The sequence below is a fragment of the Cetorhinus maximus genome, chromosome 3 (assembly GCF_964194155.1).
Source record: "Cetorhinus maximus chromosome 3, sCetMax3.hap1.1, whole genome shotgun sequence".
Classification (NCBI taxonomy): domain Eukaryota; kingdom Metazoa; phylum Chordata; class Chondrichthyes; order Lamniformes; family Cetorhinidae; genus Cetorhinus; species Cetorhinus maximus.
In genome coordinates this window covers 87,924,370-87,947,094 of record NC_135881.1, presented here as the reverse complement: position 1 = coordinate 87,947,094, position 22,725 = coordinate 87,924,370, and the positions used below count along the sequence as shown (strand labels likewise).

The window sequence follows — 22,725 nt, the reverse complement described above, 5'->3', positions numbered from 1 at the left end:
TTATATAAACCATTCAAAAGAATGAGTGAAATATTACACCTAGTCAGAAGAAGCCAAACAATGTGTTTATTTTTTTTTCCAAAGTTTAATAATAAAATTGGTGCTGTGAAAGGGTTTTATTGTTAGGAGAGGTAAAGTTCAAAAAACCTAGTGGTACAATGAGAATTTGCATTCAAAGAGGAAAATACGTATAAAGGAAGAGAAGGCAGTTGGTGAAAGAAGAGGGATTCTAAGATCTAAAACCTCCAGCTTGTAAGCCTCAAGCCCCCATCTTCAAGGACCTAGAGCTGAACGAAACTCAGTTTGAATTTGACTGTCCAGCGTGTGCTTTTCCAGGGACCTGTTTAAATCTATGGGGATAATTTTTCCTATGGCGGGCAGGCTGGACGGGAATGGGCAGGGGTGGGCGCGGAGCCGATCGCCACCCGCGATCGGCTGCACACTGCCATTTTACGCGGGCGGGCCAGCTAAGGCCTGCCCAGCATAATGCGTGGCCAGTAGCATTCAGAGCTACCTGTGTGGGCGGGGGGAGGAGGGATAGTAGGGGCCTGCGCTTTTTTGCGCATGCGCACGAAGGAGTGCAGAAATCTCCCTGAGGCACAGAGCTGCCTCAAGGAGATTGAATGGATTATGAAACTTTTTAATAAATAAAGTAATAATTTATTTAAACATGTCCCCTCATGTGACAGTGTCACATGAGCTGGGACATGTTTGTGAAGTTTGGAAAATTTATTTATTTATTTTATAAAAGCTTCAGGAAACCTCATCTTGCCTGTGGATGAGGCTTCCTGAAAAATGCGAAGGCCGCCTGGGCTTTTCACCTGTCCGCTAACCTTAAGGTTGGATCGGCAGCATTTGTAACTAGTTTAATTACTTTTTTAATCGCCTTAATAGGGTATTGACATTTCGGCAGGTACACAGCCACCTCTGGCATGTGCCCGCTGAATGAAATATTGAGATGATGCGCTATGACGTTGGGACGCATGCCCGATGTTATCACGTGTCATTTTACGCATTGGCGTGTTGGGCCCGCCCCAGCACGCCATCCAGAAGATTCAGCCCTATGTGTTTTACTGTTGCCTTAACAGAGGTGTAACTGAGTAAGATTAATTAGGGGATTTTTAGAAGTTATTACAGTAGTAATTTGTAGACATATGGATGTGCTTACAATTTTTAAATTAATAAATGTTTAATTTAGTTTTATAAAACTTTTTGAGACTCTGTGGTCTTATTATAACTGAATTCAAAGCCTGCACCTTGAAACATACAAATTGTAAAAAATTGGTAATGACAGTTGTTTCAAGTTTTGCTCTGGGATTTGAACAACTCAGCATTTACCATCGGCTGTGTCATAACAGATAGGTAGATTTGTGAGAATGAGGCCAAGTAGGATTTACTCTCCCTTTGGTTTTCTCACTACCTACCGCAGGCCCAGTCTAACAGGTATGTCCTTCAGGACTCAGCCAGCTGGGCCAGTAATGATGCGACTGAGCCACTTTTTGATGAACGTTAAAGTCCCCAATACAGTGTACATTTTGTACCCTTGCTGCCTTCACTGCTTCTTCCAAGCGGTATTCAACATGGAGGAGCACCGATTCATCGGCTGAAGGAGGGCAGTAGGTGGTAATCAGCAGGAGATTTCCTTGCCCGTATTTGAGATGATGCCTTGAGATTTCATATCTCTGGAGTCAATATAGAGGACTCCCAGGGTCACTCCCTCCCAGCTGTATATTAGTGTGTCACCATCTCTGCTGTGTCTGTCCTGCTGGTGAAACAGGCGTTGTCCAAGGGTGGTGATGGAGGAGTCTTGGACATTGTCTGTAAGGTATGATTTGATATGTATGACTATGTCAGACTGTTGCTTGACTAGTCTGTGGGACAGCTCTCCTAATTTTGGGGACACATACCCAGATGTTAATAAGGAGAGCTTTGCAGCATCAACTGGACAGTGTGTTCCTTTGTCATTTCCAGTACCTAGATTGCCATGTGGTCCATCCGGTTCTATTCTTATTTGACTTATCCGTAGTGGTTTGATACAACTGTGCAACTTGTTAGGCCTTTTCAGAGAGCAGCTAAAAATCAACCACATTGCTGTGGGCTTGGGATCGCATGTAGGCCAGACCAGGTAAGGACAGCAGATTTCCTCTTCTGAAATAAACTAGATGGTTTTTTTATGACAATCCAGTTGTTTCATGATCATCATTAATTTTATTCCAGATTTATTAAATGTCGCTCTCAATATCCTGTTGCAGCATGATAACATTTTCCTTTAAAACAGTGGTGATCTTCCTGGGTAGATTGGAAGTCTGTCCTGAATAAGAAATAAAGCCTGAGCCAGGAAAATATGTTGGTGCCATAGCGAACCTGGACTGACAGGGGGAAATTCTGTCCTGATCCATTTCTGGTGGTGCTACAGATTTTTGAAAATTCCCCTCTTGGGCAGAATTTTCCGTTTGACGTCTGGGGGGGGCCCACACGTCCGCACCTAAAATGACGCGCGATGGCGTCGGGCGAGTGTCCCGACGTCACTGCGCACCATTGCGATATTTCGCTGGGCGGGCGGGCGATGAAGTCCGATGCGCGCCCGTCATTAATTAAGGGGCCAGTTAAGCCCCTTTAGTCTTCAATTGACACCGATTTTTCGGCGCCCGTGTGATCATTGGGTCGGCACACGGGCACAATGGGCAGGCGGGTAGGAGACATTTGTATTAACCTCATCCACTGGCAGGATAAGAGGGCTCAGTGGGGTTGTGAATCTGCTCTGTGAAGTATTTATTGGTGAAAGTTTTTCAAACTTGCCTATATGATCTGCAGTACTTCAGAACGCATCCCAGCTGCTTTTTGACTCTTAACCTTCAGGTCAGCACCCTGCAGTGAGGAATCTTTTGCGGGCCTGTAGCTTTCATGAAGCCTTCCCTCAGCCTGGGTATGGGATCTGATCTGTCCACTGGAGCCACCACCTCTGAGGAGGAAGGGAGGGCTAGAAGGGGGAGGAGGCCAGGAGTGCACATTCAGCCTCTAGGGGCCACCTTCGGGAGGACAGGTGCAGGCACAAGGGGCGCAGGGCCAAGAGGTAGACCAAGGCGGAAGGGACCGCAGAAGACGCCATTATCCTGCTGCCAGGGTATACAGGCAGCGAAACAGCTACCTCAATATGTTTGGGGTGCAGTGCCGAAGGAGGCTCCGACTGTCAAGGGAGACGGTCAACTATATCTGTCAGATGATTGGGCCTGAGATCTCCCCTAACTCTGTGGGCGAAAACCCCATGCCAGTGGCTCTGAAGATCACAGCTGCCCTCAAATTCTATCCTTCTGGCTCATCCCAGGGCTCGGTGGGTGATCTTTGTGGTGTCTCCCAATCAGCTGTACACACTTGTGTCAAGCAGGTCACAGATGCTCTGTTCAGGCGTGTATTGACCTTCATCCACTTCCGCTGGGACCAGGCATGACAGACACAGCGAGCCAGAGGCTTCATGGCCATTGCTGGCTTCCCCCGCATCCAGGGTGCAATAGACTGCACACATGTGGCCAACAAGGCACCAGCAGGTGAGTACCCAGGCAGCTCTGACTATGCTTACATCCTCAGGAGGTGCCGGGGCTCTTCAGCACTCCAGCCCGGCTTGATAGATGGCTGCTGGGTGACAAGGGTTATCCCCTCAGAAGGTGGCTCGTGACGTCTCTCCACTATCCAAGAACAGAAGCTGAGCAGCGGTACAATAGGAGCCACGCCTCCACGAGGCTGTGGTGGAGAGAACCATTGGTCTTCTCAAGATGTGCTTCAGATGCCTGGACCACTCAGGGAGTGCACTCCAGTATCCCCCAGATCGTGTGTCGCTGATATTGATTGCATGCTGCACTCTCCACAATCTTGCGCTGGAAAAGGGGGGACGCAGGGGAAGATGAAGACGTTGACACAGTGTCTGCGGCTGCTCACGATGAGTCCAGAAGTGATTCCGAGGATTTGCATGCACAGGGAAAGGCTGAGGGGGTAGACGTTGACCCGGACTACTCCAAGGAGGCAAGGACACCTGGTATGCTTTAATCCAACGGACCTTCAGCGAGCACAACACAAATGGATCACCAGGACCAACCTTGCCAGGCGCCTCGATACTCGACACCTAAGTGTAAAATCTGCCAGGCCAACAGCAGGAACTAAGGGGCCTTGTACATAAAGTTGAATGTCCAAAGAAACACTCACAACACTTCTGCATGTGTATGTTTAGGAAAAGAGCTACCCTCAGCCATGGTCACACATCTGGCATTTAATGTGTGATTCAGAAATTCTCACAATTAATAAACACTAGTGTAAACAATCAAAAATAAATCATAAGGACCTAATCTTGGGCCAACACAAAAGCACCAGTGATAAGCCCATGGTGTGTCTAAGGTGCCTTATGCTTTCGTTTCCGGGTGCTACGCCTTGGTGCTGCCCCATCGCTCGGAGTGGCATCTGAGACAGCCTGCTGACTCTGCTGTCCTGTTGGCCTTGATGACCTTGGCGGTTGTCCTCTGGCCTTTGGAGCCTGTGCTGGCCCTGCCTGGGAGGGAGCTGCCTGTTCCAAAGGTGGCATCTCCCGTCGTCACAGCCTCACCGGATGATACAGTCACTGGGAGAGGGCCGGATCCAGAGTGCCCTGAGAGGAGCCCACAGAGACAACAGGCAGCTGCTGCACCAGTGTGAGGTCACCTCAAACCTCCCTGCTCACCATGGATGGCTGGTCAATGAGCTGGGAAGCTTGATGCCCACACCATCTCCCACACTGGCAATGACCAGCTGAGCTCATTGCCAATGTGAGGGCTTGCTGGTCAGAGCGCATCCCAAGAAAGACCTGGCGGGTCTCCTGGAGTAGGATGTCCAGGAGAGTTGCCATTCTCTCCATGGAGGACGCATGGCGCTCGGACATGTGGCTCATTGCTGCGGCGAGCGTCCGCGTAGACTCCTCCACCACGGAGACCAAGCCAAGCATAGCCTCATGTATCTCCCCCAGATGATCCTGCACACCTGGCCGCATTTCCTGCAGCTGCTGCGTTGCGGACGACTCCAGAGGCACATCTTCAGTCACCAACTGAGCATGTGCCTGGTCCCCTGCAGTCCTCCAACTGCTGGTGCCATGGGCACTCTCTGTCTCTGCCAGCTCCTCCAGCGACTGTGAAGTGCCTTCACCACTGTGTCCTGGGTCATTAGCCGATGTTCGAATTCCCACCGAGGTGCTAGTATCTGCGCTGGTGCCTGCCTCACAGAAATGGTGTGACGCTGGTGAGACTTCAGGCCCCTCAGGTGTGAGAGGGGGCCTCTGCTGCTCCTCCTCCCGGCTGTGCTCTGATGATGCTGAAAGGGAGAACAAGGACAGTAGATCAGTTAGCGTGCACACACTGATAAACATCATCCCTGTTCCCCTGGCTCATTATGCGCTCAACCTTCCAGAGCCAATTGACATGAAAATTGGTGGGGTGGTAAATAAAGAAGAGGATACCCTTAGATTACAAGAGGATATAGACGGGCTGGTCAGATGGGCTGATCAGTGGCAAATGGAATTTAATCCAGATAAGTGTGAGATGATGCACTTGGACAGGACAAAAAAGGCACGGGAATACATGATGAATGGTAGGACCCTGGGAAGTAACGAGGATCAGAAGGACCTTGGTATGCATGTCCACCGGTCCCTTAAGGTAGCGGGACGGGTAGATAAGGTGGTTAAGAAGGCATATGGGATACTTGCCTTTATTAGTTGATGCATAGAATATAAGAACAGGGAAGTTATGCTGGAACTGTATAAAACGCTGGTTAGGCCACAGCTAGAGTATTGCGTGCTGTTCTGGAATCCGCATTATGGGAGGTATGTGATTGCACTAGAGAGAGTGCAGAGGAGATTTACCGGCATGTTGCCTGGGCTGGAGAGTTTTAGTTATGAGGAGAGATTAGATAGACTGGGGTTATTTTCCCTGGAGCAGAGGAGATTGAAGGGGGACATGATTGAGGTGTATAAAATTATGAGGGGCATAGATAGGGTAGACGGGAAGGAACTTTTCCCCTTGGTAGAGGGGTCAATAACCAGGGGGCATAGATTTAAGATAAGGGGCAGGAGATTTAGAGGGGATGCGAGGAAAAATTTTTTTCACCCAGAGGGTGGTGGGAATCTGGAACTCACTGCCTGAAAGGGTGGTAAAGGCAGAAACCCTTATAACATTTAAGAAGCATTTGGATGTGCCCTTGCGATGCCATGGCATACAAGGCAATGGAGCCTAGTGCTGGAAAATGGAATTAGAATAATTAGGTACTTGTTTGACTAGCGCAGACTCGATGGGCCGAAGGGCTTTGCTCTGTGCTGTAGACCTCTATGACTGTATGACTCTATGACACAGCAATGTTGCAACAATAACTAGTTTAACGATTATCAGTGTTATGGCTGTTGGGAGGACAATGCGGACCTCACTGTTGGCCTTAAATACCTGGCCGTGCCACCCCAGCCTCAGCGACACCAGTAGACCTGGGTGTATGCCACCTCTCCAGCTCAAGGGTCTCCTGCTCAAACCGGGTTAATATGGAGAGGCGTACCTGGCCGCCTCCAGTCCTCACATGCTCGGAGGCATTATGAGCATTCTTCTCCTGAGAAAGAGAGAAGACCATTCATTAGGGCAAGTTGCACATGGACTCTGCACGCACATGCCACACACCAACCAGAGTGGGGCATATCAGGCCTCCAGTGCCTCCTCTCCCCACTGCTGTCGATCACTCAGACAAAGATGGTACTCCTGCCCCCCCACCCCCCCAATGCCCCCTTGGACACATGCTGCGTACACATCAGGAACATTAGGAACTACATGGTATTTCCTCCCATGGCAAGGAGGTGCAACTATGTGCAGCTTAGAGGGCAGCAGATGGTTCTTTGCCATGCCACCTTGAGGCTCCCCTTCCACCATCTCATCACCCTGAATAGGACATGTCCTGGAGTTCTGAGTATGCGCCTAGCTGCATCTCCTGCAGGTTGCCCCCAAACTAGTCATGTGCGACTAAGAGCAACACATGGTACGGCGGAGAACTCATCCCCTCATGACCCACTCAGGATGACCTCAACATGTGCACTATCTGCTTGGCCATCCAGCGAAGGAAAAATACCCTACATGATTCAATGCAGTGACGACAGTAAGACTTGAGGGGGGGGCCTCAGAGGGTAAGGCTACCTGCTGGGTTAAATGCCCAATGCCAACATGGTACTCACCCTGCCAGTATGCAACAAATTGTTGAAGCGCTTGCGGCACTGGATCCAGGTGCGCCGCACCACGTTACGGGAGCTCACGACCTCCGCCGCCTCCTCCCAGGCACGAGTGGTCATGTGAGGGGGGCCTCCTCCTCCCATCCTAGGGAACCAGCACCTCCCGCCATGCTGCCACCTGCAGCCTGGCCTGCTCCGCTGGCCTATCCTCCAGCCTGGCCTGCTCCTCTGGCCTACCCTGCAGCCTGGCCTGCTCCTCTGCCCTTCCCTCTGGCCTGGTCTGCTCACCCGAACCCCTCTGGTGCGCCCTGGAACTGGCCATTGTGAGCAGCCGACAAAAGGCTGCCAGGCATTTTAAACAGACTGCTGGGTCGCCATTGGAGCCGGGGGTCTGTGCACGCCCACCGCTGCCCGCCCACTCCCACTATCCTCGGGAGTTGGCAATTACGCTGGGCGGGTCTTAATTGGCCCACCCGCGTAAAATGATAGTGTGGACTCAATTGCGGGCGGCGATCGGGTCTGCGCCAGTTCCCGCTCTCCCCCCTCCCCCCACCCGTCAAGCAGAAAATTCTGCCCCTTGTGTTTATTATGAGGTTCAGTCTTATTATTCACTCAAGGCGAGTTGAACAAATTGGGAGAGAATTTCCATGAGGTTTGTTCCATTCACATCTGTCAAAATTACAATGGACATGGAAATTCACCCCCTTTGATTCACATTTTCTCACCCCAACATAAAATATCAAGAATGTGAAATAGAACTTGCAAAATCTGAACCTTTCACAGCTCAGAAATTGCCTCTAACCTCTGTGTGCATCAATGCACGGTGAAACAAAGCCAAAAATTGCTACCTCAAATTAAGTGAACTATCTTAGGTATTTTGAAAAATGAAAATTGGCTTTTGATCCTTTCTGTCTCCTTTGGGCTTCCAGCCTCACTGCTTGTACTCCTCTCATGAGGCTTTGTATGTATTCAGGCTGATGTTGAATCTTTCTAACACTAGGCATTCAACCCTAATCTCAATTACTATTTCAGGCATCACTGATCAGAACCTTTTACTCCCATGTCCAATGCAACTTTTCAGAACATTGGTTCCTGAGGGAGAATTCACCTTTTACCTGTTTATGCTTTATCTATTTTTTCTATTTAGTGAGATTGACATAGAAAAATATTCCAGGGCTCATCATTGTGGAACAAATGAATTAATACTGAGACATTGTAAGATAATTAAGAGAGACTCCTGAAGGCCTGTTGGGAGAGATGTATTTTAGTGAAGCTTTTAAAAGCACAGAGATTAAGTACAGCAGTACTTCAGCCTAGAGTCAAAGGAACTGAGGACACTGAAAGGGATGTAAAGTTATAGGACAATACAGAGATAGAATGGGGTGAGACTATGTACAGATTTGTAGATGATACTCAGTCAGTTGAATAGTGCTTCACTTTTGTGTATCATCTGCTAACCATGCCATCTAAAAGTTTGAAAAGCAGAGGGTAATTGCTAACTGCAGCTCCAGCAATACACACAAAGTTTGACACCATCCAGGACAAAGCAGCCTTCTTGATTGACACCCCATCCACGAACATTCACTCCCTCCATCACTGACACAGTGGCAGCAGTGCATACCATCCTCAAGATGTACTGCAGGAACTCACCAAGGCTCCTTAGACAGCATTTTCCAAACCCACAACCACTACCATTTAGAAGGACGGCAGCTAGATGGGAACACCAACACCTGGAAGCTACCCTCCAAGCCACTCACCATCCTGGAAATATATCGCTGTTCCTTCACTGTTGCTGGGTCAAAATCCTGGAACTCCCTCCCTAACAGCACTGTAGTTGTGCCTACACCACATAGACTCCAGCAGCTCAAGAAGGCAGCTCACCACCACCTTCTCAAGGGCAATTGGGGATGGGCAATAAAATCTTGGCCTAGCCAGTGACGTTCACATCCCATGAACAAATAAAAAAACAACAATGAGCTTCATAGAACTGAGATAGCTATTGTTTGTTTCTCCCACTATCTTGAGAAGGGAAGGTTGCCTCTCCATTGTAGGAACAAGGGCAACCTGGCTACACCAGACATATTTTGGACATGACAGAAAGATTCACTAGATCTGAATTTCTGTGAAAAATAATTGTTTGGTAATACAGAACTTGGGTATTGCTGAAAAAAGACACGTTGAAGCTTTTTGACTTGCACTCATTAGGACACTTCGCAAGAATGCCAATATAAGGGGAACACACCAATTTATACTTTGAGAAGAGAATGCTGATTGGTTGTCAAGTGGACTATGATTGGTAGAGCCGTTACCATGGAGAATGCACCAGTGATGGTGGCTGACAATTAACTGCCAAGCATTGTTGAAATTTAAACCAGGCAGCTTGACCCTAATTGGTCAAGGCATTTGCTCTGAGGAATGAGCCAGTGAATGGCTGACTAAATTTGTTTAGCTGAAACATGCACAATGTGTATATGTTATTTCGGTCTGCAAAGAACAGCACGCTGTGTATTAATACATACAGCTTCCAGTACACACACATGCGCCACACTGCAAGCCCAACTGACAATCTCAAATTAGTTGTCAGCATAATTCTGAGCACACTGAGGATTATTTAGCAAATGTTGTCCAATCGTGGAATCCCATCTAATGTTGAACACTGTGTTTTGAGTTTTGCAAGCACAGGCCGGTTGGGTATGGCCTGTATCTTGCCCATTGCAGCTGGGACATGCTGTTTGATATGATCCGCCAGTCTTTGGGATGCACAGGCTACATACCTAGCATAACACTGGCGCCGAAATTCATATACCACATTACTCATTTGTGTGATAGGCAGAGCGTCTTTTTGGCTTGATGGCAGCATCCTGTTAGTGGTGAATACCACTTGTGTTGCTACTGTATAGTAGCAGCGTGAAACAGCTAGCTTCACCTGTTGATCAAATTTTTGAGATACCTTACCCTTCCAGGGTAATCTGGGGTAGACTGGGCACTTTTCAGGGCCGAAAGTGACGGCCTTAGGCCCGTTCATGAGTTTGCGTGATATACAGCACAAAATGATCTGATCAGTGTAGCCATTATCCTGCAGGATGCCTCAGATGCGCCTATTTCAGCATCAAGCTTGCATGGTGAGCAAATGCCTTGGGCCCTGTTTACGAGGCTTCCGATAAGACCAATCTTATAGCAAGTGGAACTGTAAAAATCCCAACATGTATATTGATTAGTGGAGGTAGGCTTTTGGTAGACCATGGTAGAGAATCCCCTGACAGATTTCTCAACTAGTACGTCAAGGAAAGGGAGTTCATTTGACTGCTCCATTTCATAGGTGAATTTGAGCACAGCTTGGAGCTCATTAAGACATGTAAGGAAATTGTTACATGCAGCTGGGGAATTTAAGTATAGCAAACATATCATCCACATATTGGAAATATGCAAGGGTAGGAGGTTAGGTGTCATTTCTCATGGAACCCAACAAAGATGATTGCGAGAGCTGGCACTATCATGGCAACACCATTTATTTGATCATAAATAGTGTCATTAAAATTGAACTCAACTGCACGAGTTGCCGAGTTCATAAGTTCAGTGAATACTGAGTCACGCAACGGTGGCAGGTCTAGATCGCCATGATATAGTGCTGCAGCGCAAATATCTATGGCTTCCTTAAGTGGAACATTGGTGAATTGGCTAGTAGAGTCAAATGAGCACACGGACACAGTAGTATTGCTATCGATAGGCAAGTCCTGTATGGCCTTCACAAATGTGAAGGAATCCTTCAGTGTGTATTTAAAACTTGTCCAAAACTGGTTGTAACAATTTGCCCAACCATTTGGCCAATTCATGTTGTGCAGAAACAGTCATCATCATCTTCATCAACTCCCCCCCCACCCCTTTACATCATTTTTTGCTTTGTCGCACCTTATGCTATCCTTCCTGATCACTATCCTGATGATCCTGATTGCTTGTTCCTGGGCTAGTGCTTGGAAGTAATGGAATTATTGAGTGGTGGTTGGTGATGTTTGGGCTGGCAGCAGATTAGCACCACTTCCTCTACTGCATTAGCTACATTTGACTGGGAATGATTTGCTTGAGGATGGAGTGCAAGTTATTGGTATGTGGTAATAGAACAATGACCACCACTGAATCATTTAATATGGCATACAATAACAGTAGATTCACTGAGGAGAAACTCTGCCTTTTAAGACCCCACCAAAAATAAAGACCTCATCCAGTCACAATTGTATAGTTGCAAAATTGTTCATCAACTTTTACAGCTTGAAAGCTTCTACCAGTGGCTTACGCAAAATGGCGATTGCTTTCTCCTCGCAGGTGGTAGCTCTTGAAGATCAGCCATGTCTTCTCCTGCGGGACAAAGCTTCATGAATGTAGGCGTAAATTTTTCCTGCAGCATAAATGAAAACAGGGATAAAAGTCTATCCCTTTGTGCTTCTGAAGGAATTTAGATCAAATTGGAATGACAGCATGCAAATTAGAAGAATGGATTGATCTTGAAAGTTGCAGTTGGTAGTATGCAGATTTTAAGCAGTCTCTTACAAGTAAATCAATGGACGGAAAATTGAGAAGTGAGCATGGGTACTTCACAATGTCTGAATTAGCAGCACAGATAGACACTGTTAGTGGTTGTGCTAAAGGGACTGGAGACACGGTGGTACTGGTAAGTTCCTTAGTAAGGTATATGTTTGCTGTGCTTCTATCAATGGCAAGGAACTGGAGGAAATCTCAGCACATGAATTACCCTCTTCACAGGGCTATTGCAGATCATAAAACTAACATATTGTTATATTCTTCACTTCGACATAAATGTACCAATCATACAACAAGGGTTAGTGAAACAATAATGTGGGTTCTTTATTTGAAGATAAGAAAATGGCCAGGGTTTTCCAGCCCAGCCAAGGTGGGTCCTGCCACAGCGGGTGTGGCGAGCCAGCCAAAAGTCCATTAACTTTGGTGGGACCGGAAGGTCCCACCGGCAGGCAGGCCCAGAAAATTCTGGCCCATAAGACCATTTATAAATAATGTTAACTAGAGGATCTCTACCACTGCTCCTAGACTGAATAGAAGTCATGGGACTAATACATCACACCCTGTCAGTGGTAGTGATTGACTGCAGTTTGAGATATGCTTCCTTAAAGGTACATATACATCATGTCACAATGTGCCCCTTTTTTCTAACTGTAGGTTTATTTTTAAAGAATCAAACTATTTACATGACAGCAAGATAAAATAACATTGTGTCTGAATGTACTTTAGCACAGAGCAATAAAGTTGCAAGTCTCTGAAACATATCGGCGGTTTGCTTATCTGTTCATACTTAATTACGGTGATCTTTGCTGGAGGCTGTTGCACGTTTTCAGAATGCTGGTTAGGGGTGCTGTGTTTGTAGTGAGTCTTATACCATGTTCTGTTTGCAATATGATTACGGGTGTGTCTGGTTGTGGTATTGTTCTGATCTGGCACCTGTTTCATCGCACTGTCATGCCATTCAGTGTTCATACTTGATGTAATCTTGGTTCTGGGCATATGCTGACAATTTCTCCAGGATTCCATGTAACATCAATTGGGTGTTGTACTTGAACTCTTTCTCCAATGTTCAAGTTGGGTAATATGTTACTCGCATGCCATTCTTGAGCATCTTTCATCTTCTCTTGCTTTTCGAGTAATGCATCCCCTACTCCTGGGAGTATTGACAAGTGATGACTAGGAATGTTTGTCCGCACTTGTCTGCTAAGTAGTAATTACACATTTATTCTGCAGCACGATGAAGCTTGTATGCTCAGAATGGGCACACGTATTCGATTTGAACTATTGACAGATGATCTGCATTGCAGAGTTAGCTGGTCTCCCAATGTAAGCCTGGAGTTTGCTGTGGTCTATGGTCTTCGATATTGACTTGGCGATACCATGAATGGTGACCAAGGCAGGTCCATGCATGCCGGTAGATCTGCAGTCATTGGACCCATGGTGTCCACGGCATAAAATATCTAGGGTAACTAGGGTGAGTTGGCATAGTGACACTAGAGTTTAATGGATCCCAAGGATAGAATCTATGAGTCATTGTACTTGGTGACTTTGGCAGCGTTTGGTTGAATAATCGCTTGCCACTTCTGTGGGTACATACATTCTGGTGTACAAGTGGAAGGATGTTTACAACTGTACAAGTATCCAGGTTTGCATATAGGTTATGCTGACCTACATTTGTAGGCATAATCTAGATGGTGGCAAAGGCTTCTGTAGCTACCTACCATGCCAGTACATTCTTTGGTGTTCACCATGCTGAATGTCAGCCCACTTTATATATCAATGTTCTGGTCATCCTCATTATCTGTCCAGCTTTTGGCTGTGGATTCTCATGACATCGAACTACTTGTTCTGGCCTTTGTATTCTGCATTGGTGCTTCCAGTGTCCTCCGGTGCCACATGCCTTGCATAGACCGTTAAAAGCTGGGCAATTTCTGGGTGCGTGTCTGAGCCCGTACCAACTACATTGCTTACTAGGCTTGCCTGTATTGGCTATTGTGCTAATGGTGGCCAAATTATGCATAGCCTGTCACCTCTGTCTACCCTGTATCATAGCTTCATACTTGCGCCCACTTTTCAGCAGTGTTTCCTTGGTGTAACCTTTGGGTTGTTCTGAGAGCTCTTTTTGGAGTACTCCTGTTGGGGTAGATGCTATCACAAACTCAACTATTCTGTCAGCTAGCTCTGCTGCCGTGAAATCACAGTCACAAACCTTGTATCTGCATCTCCATATGTAAATATTCAATGGTCTCTGTTGGTTATTGCCTAAAGGACATGAATTCCAGATGGAGTATTCAGAAGTTGAGCTTCACTTGTAATTAGTCTTTGAATGTTAACCATATTTTTTTCTGGGTTTTTAAGATGCTTGTCAGATAGTTCTGACATGTTCAGTCTGTGGAGGCCTTTATTGCCTATAGAAAGTTTAATTTTAATGGCCTGACTGTCTGGTTTGGAAATATTGAAGTCCAGAAAACACAGCTTGACATGTTGGGCAAAGGTAAACTAAGATTGGAGATCCATTGTCTTCAAACTAAACGTTGAAAATTTTGTGGTCATCTTCTAGCTTTTTGCAGCATTTTTAGTGCTTTCTGAAAACTTCAGATTTTCTTTTACAGCTCTGAGCTTAACTTAGTTCTGAGTTGCAGTACTTTAGTGGCCACAGCCTTACTTGGGCATAGGTTACTGCCTGACTGCAGTGGTGGTGCCGATGAGCTCTCTCTGATTTTTCCTGGGTTAACTGAAGCTGTACCCACAAACCAGTGATTTTAGACATGAATAGGAACTGCAGACTTCTAAAATAAAATAAAAAGTGAAGAAAGCTTTTTTAAAGGCTTCTTCTGACTGTTAGGAACTGTTATTGGATGGTCATTTTTCTTCCCAGCCCAGTCTGCATTATTTTAACTTCCTCAGACCTCCTGTAGAGATAGGAAGCAGCAATAATGGAGTCTCTCCTGTCTGTAAATTGTGCTAAATGTTCAATTTTCCAGAGTCAGATATTTAATTTCTGTTCCTGCTTAAACTTCACATCAGGTAGACTTATACTGATTTAGCTCTACCAAATTCAAACAATCTTACTGGGACCCGATACCTGCTGCATGAAGTGAGGTATGATCCCAGAACAAAGGAATGGTGTGTAGGATTCCTACAGAGCTGAAGAATCGCATACACAAGGTGAGGCTTGATAGTTGTTTCACTTTCACATCAGTTCTTTTCTTCTACTGAGTATGAAGAGTTGAGGCTTGTACATTTCCAAATCAAATCAAAAACCATGCTGCCATCATGTTAAGTTCTTCTCTTTGACATAACCAAACCAATCATACAACAAGAATTGGCAAAATATGAATGTGGATTCTTGATTTGAAGATAAGATTAGAGACAAATGATGTTAACTAGGAGCTAAGTATAGTACATCCGATCTCTACTCCTACTGCTTGGAGACTGAATTCAAGACATGGGATTAATACATTACTTATTGCATCAGTGGCAGTGATTGACAGCAGTTTGAAATGCAGACCCTTAAAGATAAATATGCATCTTATCACAAAACATATTGCACCTACCTTTAGAGTTTCAAATCACCTAATTCAACACACTACATCTGTGAGGTGAGGGAGTTCAAGGCCCTGAGAACCATCTTGTGGCACATGACCAGGTGATTGGAAATTTATTTTTATTTATGTTTATTAAGTATTTGTTTTTGTACTATTAAGAATAGAACCACATCCATGAAACATATAATATTATTACTGATACTTACCATTTACTCATAGGTATGGTACAATCAAAAGAGCCATCACTCAGAACCAGCCTACCTGAACCAGCTCAATAACTTCATTCTCTGGGCCAACCTACCACCAGGCACTGACTGGACACAATACGGTATGAAGAATAAAAGCATGTCTGAAGGGATAATGTTGGCAAAATATATACATTCTCAATTGGGTTTTAGGTTGCACTATGAACTATTGCTATAGTATAATAGCTTATCTGCTGCAGTATATTTTATTTATTGCAACAACTTGCATTTATATAGTGTCTTTAACATAGAAAATAATGTGCCAAGGCACTTCATAGCCATATTAAAAAGATTGAATGCCAAGTTAAAGGAGGAGGTATTAGAATGGGTGATTCAAAGCTTGGTCAAAGAGGTGAGCTTTCAGAAAGGTCTTAAAGGATGGGAGAAGGTGATGGAATGGCACAGGAGTTTAGGAAGGCAATTCCAGAGCATGGGGCCTAGACGGCTGTAGGTACAGAGATCAATTGTAGGTCAAAGGGAGGAGAGGATGCACAAGAGCAATGTTCCTCGAAGCCTCCCAAATCATAGAATGATGCCTTATGTAACATCTGTTTTTTGTTCTTTGGTATTATATTGCTTGATTAATTTTTGTCCAGATAGGAAATTTCCTAACAAATTTGGCCTGTAATAAATGTTTCTCAAGAAGTGCAGCATTTATAAATTACACAACAGGTTTTTTTAAAGTCTGTCTTGAGGTGATTTTTTCTTTTGAAAACTGCCAATTTTAGATGGTCTTGACTAGACAATGTAGGGAAATGTGATGGCAGAGGTTTGCCTGTAAAAGTATCCACATTTATTTCTTCAGCCCTTGGTAGGGCTGATCTGCAATGTTTACTGCTGACCCGTCCAGCTGCATGTATATGATAGTGGAAAGGTAGGGTTTGCTGGACCATTCTATCACTCTTAATGTCTACCTCAGCTTTATTGTCTTGAAATAATGGTTGAATGCAAGAAGTGTTCAAACTTCTTTGTTGACAAAAGCCAGTCTGTGTCAATGGTGAGGTCAGTAATATGTTACCCTTGTTCACTCATACTGCTTACTGTCTGTCACCATAAGGATAATTGAAGCAGGACTCTGGATCCCTTTTGTCACTCTGAACTTCTAGTACATTTCCTTATCAAACAGTTGGTGGCCAATCTGTTTAATTTGCTGTAGCAACACAGTAATTGTTTGTCCTGGAGTGGTGAACTCAAAATGCAGAGCAGAAATATGGGTGGGAGTTGGCAGTGTATCTTACTGACCCTAACCTGTATTGAATTAGTTGAATTCATTGGGATGCCAGTGACATTACCAAAAATGGCTCAACATCTCTCTGCTAGAATGTGGAAAAATAGCTGGGTATCAACACCTGATCACTATCTAACAATCCCTGCTGGAATTATGCATATATCAATGAAGGTAATAACAGCAATGGGCTCAATTTTAACTATAGGGCTATCAGAACAAAAAAACAACATTCACTTGCCAGTGAAACTGGCAATTGGAGGGGGTACTGGAAGGATGACTGGCACCTTTGGGATGGCATACCAGCAAGGAATTGAAGTCTTTAATTGAAGGGTGAGAAGAAAATCAAGGAAGAAATAATTCTTTTTTTCATTTTGAAGATAGATTCTGCTCTAATTTTGTCCATTTTATATTTTTTATGGATTCACTACATTCTATGATTAAGAGGCCATGATTGATCTGATTCCACATCTCCACTGTTCCTGTTTTGAAACATACTCAGGAACATTTCTGAGCAGCCTAACGCATATCTCCCTCAATGGAAATGTATGGCTGAGGATTCAATCTGTAACCCATTGCTTGAGTACTGACTATGGTTTTGACCCCGTTATTTCAGTTTGTCAATTCATCTTCCAATCCGAATGTTTTCATTGGTCAAGTACGTCTCATTATATATGTGAATTTTATGTCCATATATTCTTCTTTGTTAGGAATTACAGTGTACAGTCATCCTTATCGAGGATCTCTTCCGGATGGTGACAAAATGTAAGTTGTTTTAAATACCCTGCAATGCAATCTGTTGATAAGTATCATACAAAGGGAAATTTTGTTCAGTACATTCTAAATAATGCATAAGTCTCAGAGTATTAATATTTATGATTTGCAATGAACTGCTGACTTTCTGAGTATATATCACAGGTGTCCCGTGTGATACCTGTAAATGGGAGTCTTTACTAATGCTCATAGTATCACCTTGTTAAGACCTAGATTTTCGTTTGCGTGTTGGATGCACAGAGTCGGCAGAAATCCCGGCTCCGCAAACACAACATCTAAGACTGTCTGATGACTGACTGTCAGATATTTGTTCCGGGTTTGCGAGCTATGTTTTGAGTTGGCCTGGGCGCCCCCAGAACAAGTGCGTACAATGCCAGGTGTGGAGGCTGGCTGGGCAGAAGGCCTGCCTCTGTGCACCAGTACTGTATTGAAGTTTAAAAAAAACACAGAAAACCATAAAACAGCCCTCCACCCTCACCCCTTACACCCCCAATCCCCACACACATTCTCCATGCTCCATCCATGCTAACTCATGCCAGGTTATGCTCCTCATTCACCCCCATGGCCCCTCATGCCCTCCATACCAACTTGTACCCCTCTGCCCACCCCCAGGGCCCCTCATTATCCCTGTGCCCTTCTTCAAACGCCCATGTCTCTTCATACCCTTCATGCCAACCCATGTCCACTGCTGACCCCCATATCCCCTTTTACTCTCTGTGCCAAGTTATAGGAACATAGGACATAGGAACATAGGAGCAGGAGTAGGCCATTCAGCCCATCAAGCCAGCTCCGCCATTCAATAAGATCATGGCTGATCATCCACATCATCCCCATATCCCTTTATGTCATTGGTATTTAGAAATCTGTCAATCTCTGTTTTAAACATATCAAATGACTGAGCTTCCACGGCCCTCTGGGATAGAGAATCCTAAAGATTCACAACCCTCTGAGTATAAGAATTCTCCTCATCTTGGTCCTAAGTGGCTTCTCCCTTATTTTGAAATTGTGTCCCCTGGTTCTAGACTCCCCAGCCAGGGGGAACATCTTACCTGCATCTACCCTGTCTATCCCTTTAAGTATCTATCCCTTTAAGTATTTTCTAGGTTTCAATGAGGTCACCTCTCATTCTTCAAAACTCTAGTGAATGCAGGACCAGTTTTCCCAATTTCTCTTCATAAGACAGTCCCCACCATCCCAGGAACAAGTCTGGTGAACCTTCACTGCACTCCCTCTATGGCAATAATATCCTTCCTAAGGTAAGGGGACCAAAACTGCACACAATACTCCAAGTGCAGTCTAACCAAGGTTCTATGTCCTTGTCCTTCCATGTCCCCCACCCCCTCAATGCCCCATATATACCCCCATGCCAACTTCGTGCCAACTCATTCCAACGCTTTCCCTCTACCTACCACCCTTTGGCCTTACATGTACCATGCCAACTCACACAGTATCCACAATGGGCAGACCTCAGGATCCATGCTGAAATTAAATAAAGTTCCAAGGGCAGGATTTTCAGCTTGGTGTGTGGGCGCGCACCCGACATACACGAGCGTGAAATACAGCGAGATGATGTCAGGTGAGTGTCTCAACGTCATCATGCACCTGCACGATATTTTGGTCGGTGACGCGCGCGGGTGTCAGCAGCACGCCCGCTGACAATTAAGAGGGCTGTTAAGCCCATTAATCAATTAATGAAATTTTCCCTGCCCGTCTAACTTTATGTTTCATGGAAGAGCGAATAGGCCAAGCGGCCTTTGCATTTTTGCGTAACCTCATCCATGGGCGGGATGAGGATTCGTACAGTGATTAAAAACTCAAAAAATTTTAAAACTCATTTTTAACATGTCCCTGCTCATGTGCAGGGACATGTTTTCCTCATTTTTGAAATCTTTATTATTAATGTTAAAAATCTTCAGCTGCCTGAGACAGCTCTGTGCCTTCATGGAGCTTTCACTGAGCGCACCCTTCAGCACTCGCCCTGCTCCCGCCTCTCACCCAGGCAGCGCTGAGCATTTCAGTGCACCTTTCATGTTGGCTGGCCATGAAATCATGGTCAAGGCCCGATCGCGGGTGGCGGACCATTGCTTGGCCGTTCCCAGGCCCACCCTCTGCACACCCCTCGACGAGGTAAGAATTCTGCATCAAGTGTCTATTGCAGACTCTCTGGCCTGAATTTTTAGGATGGTGAGATGGTATAAATTGGCTGAAGGCAGGACTCCCGCCCCTCACTATAGAGGAAATCCTGCCTTAGAGAGCAGTGGGCCAATCTGATTGGTCAGCATCTCTCCAGTCCCTGCAGCAACTGTGCTGCAATGAACAGAAAAGGAAATGCAAGAAGACATTGGAGACTAAGTTGTCCGCAGGCCACCTTGTGGGAGGGGTGGGGTGGAGCGACTTCAGAAGTGGGTTTCTGATGGAGGTGCCCCACACTTCCAGTCCATGATGTAACTTTGATGTATTTCGGGCTTCCCCCACAGAGGTTCAATCTTCCCATTAGCCTAAAAATTGAGGCTGGGTGGGAAATGGCCCTTAAGTGGCCATTAATTGGTCACTTAAAGGCCTCAATTGCGGCAAGAGGGGTGTCCTGTCTCAGGCCTACCTGCCCCTGCATAAAATTGCTGTGTGGTTGGGTAGGCGGAAACCCGGAGGGAATCCCTTCCCTTCGATTTCATGATCCCTTCCCCCACCAACAAGCCCCCAGCCTAAAAACTCATTGGTGGGAGAGAGTAAAATTCTGGTCTAATTTCTTAACAAAAACATTCTCATTCATAAAAAACCCATTTTCTACCTTATCCCTTAAAGCAAAAAACATTCCATTCAATTGCATAATCCCATATAAAAGCAAGCATTGGAATTTATAGCCCCACTTCAAAGAGTCCATAATCACTTGGAGCTGTCAAAACTATGAGATGGCAGGTACCCCACTGTTATACTGGATGGTTATGAAATCAGCCATGCAGCACTTATGCAGTAATGGTGGGCAGAATTTTGCCCTTGATGGGCGGGCGGGCTCCACCGACTCGGCAGTGGACGGGCAGCTGATCGCCGCCGCCGAAATGGGCCCCTCACCATTTTAAGTGGGTGGGCCAATTAAGGCCCGCCTAGCGGGTCGCCCGATGAGAAGGGTATGCGCTTCCTGTGCGGGGGTGGGGGGTGGGGGGAGAGAGGGATTCCCCAACTGCCAAAGTGCGCTGTTTCACACATGCGCGCGAAAGAGCGCACATCTCCCTGAGACTAAGTGCTGTCTCATGGAGATCGCTGAAAGTTTTTGAAAGTTTAAAAATAGAAAAATAAAAAAATTATTAACATGTCCCCCTCATGTGACAATGTCACACGAAATGGGACATGTTAATAAATATCACAGAAACTTTATTAAAGTTTTTAAAAACCGACATGAAACCTCATCCTGCCAGTGGATGAGGTTTCATGTTTCTTCAGAAGCCCGCCGGGGCTCCTGGCCTACCCACCAGTTGGATAGGCAGGGCCTTTAATTGAATTAATTACCCTGTCAATGGCCTCAATTGGGGTTCCCCACGACGTAATCTTGCGTCATTTTCGTGTCGGCGAGCGGGCCCCACCCCCAGCTCGCCGATGGAAAAATTCTGCCCAGTAGCACTAAGACTTGCATCAACATACAGAGTAAAATAGCAAGCAATCATTTTTTTAACACTCCAGTTTTTTTCAAAGAGCTGAAGGGCAGGAGTTTGAAATACCTTAACAGCTCCCTTTGACAGTTCATCTTGACACTTTTGACAGTTGTTTTTGACAGTTCCAATGAGCTTCACAGTTCCAATGAGTTTATGTATTTTTTACGCACATTTATGCTTACTTTTAGAAATCCAAAAGGCTATCTACCCTCTCCCAATGGACAACTCCCCCAAAAGGTGTCCTGGGACCATATCAAAAAGGGTACCTTACCTCTCCAAAAGGGTACCCTGGCTATCCAGATAAATCCACAATGTTCATACCAGCTCCTACCAGGTGTAATCTGTACACGTCAGGTTTCAGACACCTCTCATACCACATCACAAGCTGCTGCTGATCTCTTTGGACAGCTGCCTCCACGGAACGTGCATGCGCAAATTCCGACCTGGGCCCATTCCTGCTCCCGTGAAAATGGAAGGTGCCTTGTTCAGAGGCAGGATTTCTGGATTTGGGCCTCTTCCACCATTTTCACAATGATGGAGAGGTTCTCTACCATGGTGAAAATCCAGGCCGAAGTCTTTTCAAAGCTGACTCTTGATTATTCTAGCTCTTATATTTTAGATTACTCCTATGGGTGAGTTCAAACTCCCCATATCTGTTGGGAGTGTTTGCCCTTGCCTTGAGGTCTAGATAAGCATTTGAAAGCCTTGTACACTGAATCTCATCAGGGATACTGGACCCCAAGTTAACATTGGGTGTCTGTTAGGCTGACATAGACATATTTCAACCTCTGAGTATCAGCCTTGTGGCTTAAATACTTTCCTCATGTCACAAGACATAAAGTGTTTCTGAAAAGATCACCTTACAGTTTCAACATGATTTATATATGACTTTACGTGACTAGTTTGATGATGTGCACCTGGGATTTCTGCAGATTGTCTCATTCTCCTGCCCTAACTTTAGCAGCAGATCAGCAGAACCAACCCAGTGATGCCATAAATGGTTAAAGATAGCAACTTACTCCCTTCCTGTGGGAGATCAGAAAAACCCATAAAATTCACCCTCATGGCTCAATATTCTATGTGATTATTTTTTTATTACTACCACACAGTGACTGGACCTGTTAAATGTTGAGTCTACTAATACCTCTAGATACCTATCAAATCCACCATTGATAGTTCAACATCACTCGGAATATACCATGCCCTCACTGAAATAAAATTTAACCAGTAGTAAATTCACGTATGGTCTGAGAGAGGGTTAAAAGTCTAATCAAGTATTAAAACTTTGTCTACAGTCACTGAAGGTGTTATGGCATACAAATCACTATTCAAACAACTCCGCATTGAATTGGGCTAGAAAGAACAATGGCATAGAAAGCTAGAAGAACATACAGCTGGTGTAATTTTCTCTGCTGTGCTTATAGTGTTGATTCTCCTTTCTTGCACCCTGGTGGGAAGTGTTAGTTGCAGGAAGAGCATAGTAGGAAAATGCAGGTACAGTGACATGATTTCCCACACGTGGGGCAGCATTTTCCCGTCA

General features: G+C 45.4%; 1 protein-coding gene across 1 annotated transcript in view; it reads left to right on the top strand.

The window, feature by feature from the left end:
- The window catches only part of LOC144678766 (ATP-binding cassette sub-family A member 13-like), a 222,462-nt gene that overhangs the window by 156,043 nt on the left and 43,694 nt on the right, over positions 1-22,725 (top strand). Inside the window, exons 31-32 of the mRNA XM_078538645.1 lie at positions 15,514-15,622; positions 17,475-17,529. Coding sequence (XP_078394771.1) covers positions 15,514-15,622; positions 17,475-17,529 — 164 coding nt within the window. The remainder of the gene's footprint in view (positions 1-15,513; positions 15,623-17,474; positions 17,530-22,725) is intronic.